Here is a 6,001-nt window from a genome sequence, read left to right on the forward strand (position 1 = left end):
GTAACAGCAGTTTACAATTAACATCCTAATGCCTCCACTCATCCTGGCAATAAATTTACTTTCTGTTGGTAAATCAATAACCTATTTATGTTTGTGAGGGGGATTGTACTGTGTAGTACCATTATACTATAGTATAATTATATTTTCTTCCTTATATAATCCCCCAACATAAGACTTCTGTTTTTTTAAATAAACTATTTTTAATGCCATTCACAGCAAGTTGAGAAGGGGCAGAGATTTTGTGCATAGCTTCTCCCATTATCACCACCCTCACCTGAGGGGCACATTTATTATAGCTGATGACAGACACCCATTATCCTCCAGGGTCCATCAGGGTTTGCTTCTGGTGGTGTACGGTCCATGGATTTGGATGAATACTTAATGACATGTGTCCACCACTGCAGTTTCATACAGAGTAATTTTACTGACCAAAAAATTTACTGTATTCATCCTCCTTCCCATCCCAGCTCCCAGAGGCCCAGCAGCCAACTGACACAGACTACTGAGTCAAAAGTCTGGAAGATCCTTTTCTGAAGATATTCAGTGAGCTCAGAGAACAGACCTGAAGGTACTGACATTATGTTATCAAGTTCTCAAACTCCTGGACTTCAGTGATCCTCCCACGTGCTGGGACAATAGGTGCTCGCCACTGCACCTTGTTAGCAAGAAAAAAACCTTAAAGGCAATAATGAAAATTAAAGAGAAAAGAAAAATTTGCAGAACCAAAAGTCATGAGTTTTGAAAATGAAAGGGCCCACCTATTCCTAGAATAATGACTTCAAAAGTCACCCTAAAATATTGTGAAATTGTAAAGTACACGAGCTGGGAGACTAAAATTTGAGGGAAGGAGGACCGGATCGGAAACTAGAATGAAGCCAGATTTCTTACGGTACCCTTGGAAGCTACAAAAATGTGGGGGATTGAAAGTCTTGTACAACAAAAATAATGAAATATTGCTTGAAAAAAGAAAAAGATTTAATTAGATGGACTTGTTCTTTAGTACGGATTCAGCGGCTACCATCTTCTACGGTGTCACACACAGGGTTATGGATGGACCGAATACTACAGTTGTGTCTTCTTAAGATATAGACCTTGATATCCTAACTCCAGAAATGGAACGTGGGATTAGGTAATGAGGGTGAGGCTTCATGACGAATTTAGTGCCATATGCAACAGACCCCAGAGAGCTAACTCCCTCCCTAACACAAGAGAATTCAAGGGCTGGCATTCTGCAACCCAGAAAAGGGCCCTCGCTAGAACCCGGCCATCAGGCTGACACGCATCTTAGACTTCCACTGGTCAGAACTGTGAGAAATAAATTTCTATTGTTTAGAAGCTATAACACTTTGTTATAGTAGACTAGACTAACACACACACACACACACACACACACACTGTGTGGGACTCAGAGTTGACTAGCTCATTACTACTCTCAGTAAATTCTGAGAAAAGTGTCTTACTAACTGTGTTTTACATTTTGTAATGATTACATTAAAATTGCAGCTGTACTACATGATTACCACAAAATATTCAAGCAGCACAAGTGAAATGGTAGATGGAACAGGTTATCTGTTTCTGTTTTGTTTAATTTAGTTTGTTTCTTTAAAGGAAAGCTCTTAGGGCCAGCCAAATAGCTCAGCAGATTAAAGCACCTGCAAGCAGATGCAGGGGCCAGAAGTTCGATCCCCGGGCCTGCTGTGCTGGCCCTGCCCTCGGGGCGCACTGAGATGACAATTGAGACTGGGCGTGGTGGCGCACACCTATAATCCCAGCTCTTGGGAGGCTATAAACAGGCAGATCACAAGTCAGTCTAGTAGTGAGACCCTGAACATCCTATAGACCCTTCCCTAAAATGCAAAAAAAAATAAAATAAATAAATTTTAAAAAATAAAGGAACCATCTTACCTCACTGCTACTGATGCTTTGAAAGATTATGTTTTGATTTTTGGTATCTGTCATCCTACCAGTTGGAGAAGAGTTTGTATCATGACAAATGTCAAGCAATGATTCAGCATGTCTTTCTGTCAAAAAGAAACATAACATCATGTTTTCATAAGACTTGTTTCCAATAATTTCACAGGAAGATACAGATCTAGGTTTTAAATTCAACTTTTTTTCCCCCAATAATGGTCTAGACACTGATGGTAACCCTTATAGAATATTCAATGATATAAACAGTCCACTACAACATGTCTTCCATAGTCCCCTACCACTGATCTAGAATATTTTTATTTATTTATTTTCATTTTGAGATAGGGTCTTGCTGTGTAGTTCAGGCTGGCCATGAACTCAGGTTGCCCAAGCTAGCCTCATACTTGTGGCCATCCTCTTGCCTCAGCCCCCCCAGTGATGGTATTAGGCCACCCCACCCAGCTAATGCTCTGAGATCTTGGTGAAGCATCAATAATTTTTGCTGGAAGAGAAGCAAAAACAGCAAGAATCCACAAAATAAATGATTTTTAAAATTTTAAAAGCGTTGGCTGCTATTATTCAAGAAGAAAAGATAAATAAACAGGTATGTTGAGATTCCAAAAAAGTGGAATATTTGAGTTAAAGTTCAAGCAATCAACATTAGGGACTTAACTAGATCTTAAATTCTATGAAGAATTAAAAGCTATTGTTACGGTTTTGATCTAGACTGCCCCCAACAGCCTCACAAGTTTGGAGGATAATTAGATCGTGGACACTGATGCATCCATCCCTGAGTTCAGAGCTAAAGATGCTTAGGAGTGGGGCTGGGTGGAGATGACTCACTGGGGCCTTGACCTGGAAGGATCTCTCCCTCCCAGGCCCCCACTCCTCTGCTTCCTGGCTGCCAAGGAATGAGCACTGGTCCTCCACACAGGCCCTGTGGTTTTGTGTTTCTGCCATGGAGCCTGCCAGCCATGACTGAGCCCTGAACTAAGGTAAACCTCTTCTTTCAGTTGTAGGTGTCCGGTACTATGTCACAATGACAGCAAGTAACCAGGACACTCACCAAGAGTCAGCTTTTGGTTCAACATAAGTCAACTCATACTTAATGGTACAGCTCCACTGCTGCAGCACTGTTGGGTGCCAGGATGTGAGAGTTTTTCACCACTGAAACCATCTTTTGCTATTCAGGGTTAAGAAGCCCTCTTCTTCAGAGGTCTACACACAGAGGAATGACATCTGTCCCTCACCTTTGCTGAGGATGACCCCTTACACAGACTGCCACTGATGGTTGGTTGAAGAAAAACACTGCAGATAGAACGATCTCAGCACATTATGGCTAACAAATAAAATCAAAGTACAATAGGAACTTGCAGACCACCCAGTAATTTTAAAACTCAGATTACAGAGCTGGGTGTGCAAAGGGATCCGAATTTTGAGCCCAACTTGAGCAAATAAATGACCTACAGTTCAATGTGAAGGCCCAGATTTAATCCCCAGTACCACACACACATAGGCACACACACATACATAATACATAATACATACACACATGCATATACACATACACAAATTTAGACTACACAATCTTTATTCTTTAGTGAATGAAAAGGAAGATATTGTGTAGCTAAGCAAGTTAGTGATCAGTTATTACACCTTCAAACATAAGGGTTTAACTTTTTTTAGGCAAATTTTTGCTAATAAATTAATAAAGTTCTGAACACCAAGCTGAAGAACCCACTTAGTTCCCAAGGAACATTGCTCTTGTATGTATAACCCCACCAAAACAACCTGACTTCTTTAAGGAAGTATGGAACAATAAGGGTACGGGAGCACATGGCTGCAATCTCAGTACATGGGAGGCTGAGGCAGGAGGCTCATGAGTTCAAGACCAGCCTGGACAACTTAGTGAAACCCTGTCTCACAAATAAAATTAAGTGGGGCTGGTGAGATGGCTCAGTGGTCTAAAGCACCTACTTAGAACAAGCTTAGCAAAGCACAGGGACCACAGTTCAATCCCCCAGCACCACATGCCAGCCAGCCCCACCCCCTGGTGGGCTGAGCTGGCCACACACACACACACACACACACACAAATAAATAAATAAAAATTTAAAAAATAAAATTAAGTGGGTGGAAAAAAGCATAGAATCTTTCTATGAAAAGAGCCTTTTACATTTAGCTTGTAATGGAAACCAAGTTCAACAAGTGACCTACATCGAGACCTTGAATTTGTCACCGTGTTGCCCTCTCTATTTTTTGACCCTCTCTTGTGCCTCCATTCTCTCACTGAAACCTCCTGTTTCCTTTCCGTGTCTGCCCTGTGACTCTCCTCCAATCTGGCATTGTTTCCCATTCCTTCTTTCTGGCAACACCTTCCTGATTGTCCTTCCTCCTCCTTCAGCCCAGAGTCCAGACCTATGTGCCACCCTCTTACTGGGTGCCCCTCCTTGCCAGTTGCTCATCATTATCAGCCCCTCAGTGTCTCCCTCTTGTTGGTGTATTTCCATCTCGTCACTTGCCAGAATGGAAACTTTTAAATCAGCTTTAACTTAACTCTTTTAACTCTTCTTTCTGGGTCTCCTCTGTCACCTTTACATCTCTACATTCTGTGCCTTGTTCTTTCGCGATCTCTCTTGTACTCACCAGAGCGCGGCCCTCTCAGGCCCACCACCATGCCCCATCCAACAACTCATTTTCTGGTTCTTATTGCCACACTTATGAGCACTTTCTAATTTCTAAAACAGTCTGTCTTTCTCCTTCAAATCAATCCTTATAATATAAACCAATTAATTTTCTTATAAAATATGGCTTTCATTATCCCTGGCTTAACATTCTTTAGTGATGCTATTTTATCTTTTAAAACTTGCATTCTTCAGCTTAGATCCAGTTTCTTTATGTATCCAATCTTTATTTCTCTTTATTACAAGATATGCATATTGGATTCAGTCTTCTATTTGCCCTTGGGAAAAGCCATGCTCATTCACAGCACAGTAACTCTCCTCCACAAAATCAAATCTTTCCTTTGTTCCAACAGTTAGATCGAGTCACGCCTCTTCCACGAGGCCTTCTTAGGTATAGCTTTGTTCTCTGTCCTGGAAGCTTCAAATGAAAACTCAGATCAAACCCTAAAATCAAGCAGCTTTCCCCAAGTCACGAGTTGCAGAACTTCTGCAGTAAGTTTTCATTGTACTTTGTTCTGCATCTGCTTCTGTCTTTGTTCAGACTTTCATCCTCCTCCATGTCAAACCTTATTTCTCACCTCGTCTTGAGAATCACCAGAAGTCTTCTCTTTCAGAACCAAAGCAAGTACTCTCTTTTCTGAATTAAGGGATATGCCTGTGTGAGGGGTCATACTCAGGAAAGGTGAAGGATGGATGTCCTTCCTCTGCATGTAGACCTCTGAAGAAGAAGGCTCCTTAACCCTGAACAGCTATTTGGTAAGTTATGGCCCAAATACAGACTGCTAAATTATCATGTCCCTGATCCAACATAGCTGAATCCCCCAAACAACACCTTCCCTTCCCAATGACCCCTTCCTCCTTCTTCCCACTCCAGCCCTGGATACAACTTCCTTTTACCTTTCCCGCCCACACAAGGGAGCCTCCAGTCAGCTCCTTGTGTGTCACTAAACCTGCCCCTCATACTCCACCCCTAGCAAAATCCACAAAGTCTCATCCTCCCTGTCTCAGGTCAGAGGATCTGCCCATCTAACCAGCCCTAATCCTCTCTGTGTCTTCAGAGTTAATAAAAGCTCCCCCACATTTCTGCTTCTCTGCTGCTGCCACTGGCCCCCATCACTGCTGTTGATAAAATCTATCAGGTTTCAATGGTGAAAAACTCTTTCTCACATCTCAGCACCCCACAGTGCTGCAGCAGTGGAGCTGTACCATTAAGTATGAGTTGATTTGACTTATGTTAAACCAAAAGCTGACTCTTGGTGAGTGTTCTGGTTACTTGCTGTCACTGAAGACACAGTACTGGACACCCACAACTGAAAGAAGAGGTTTACCTTCGTTCAGGGCTCAGTCACGGCTGGCAGGCTCCATGGCAGAAACACATGACCACAGGGCCTGCATGGAGGACCAGTG

General features: G+C 42.3%; 1 protein-coding gene across 1 annotated transcript in view; it reads right to left on the reverse strand.

The window, feature by feature from the left end:
• The window catches only part of Map3k19 (mitogen-activated protein kinase kinase kinase 19), a 52,358-nt gene that overhangs the window by 45,714 nt on the left and 643 nt on the right, over positions 1-6,001 (reverse strand). Inside the window, exon 2 of the mRNA XM_004626380.2 lies at positions 1,906-2,021. Within this exon, the coding sequence (XP_004626437.1) occupies positions 1,906-2,021 (116 nt within the window). The remainder of the gene's footprint in view (positions 1-1,905; positions 2,022-6,001) is intronic.

This window comes from Octodon degus, unplaced genomic scaffold (assembly GCF_000260255.1).
Source record: "Octodon degus isolate 3935 unplaced genomic scaffold, OctDeg1.0 scaffold00014, whole genome shotgun sequence".
NCBI classification, from domain to species: Eukaryota; Metazoa; Chordata; class Mammalia; order Rodentia; family Octodontidae; genus Octodon; species Octodon degus.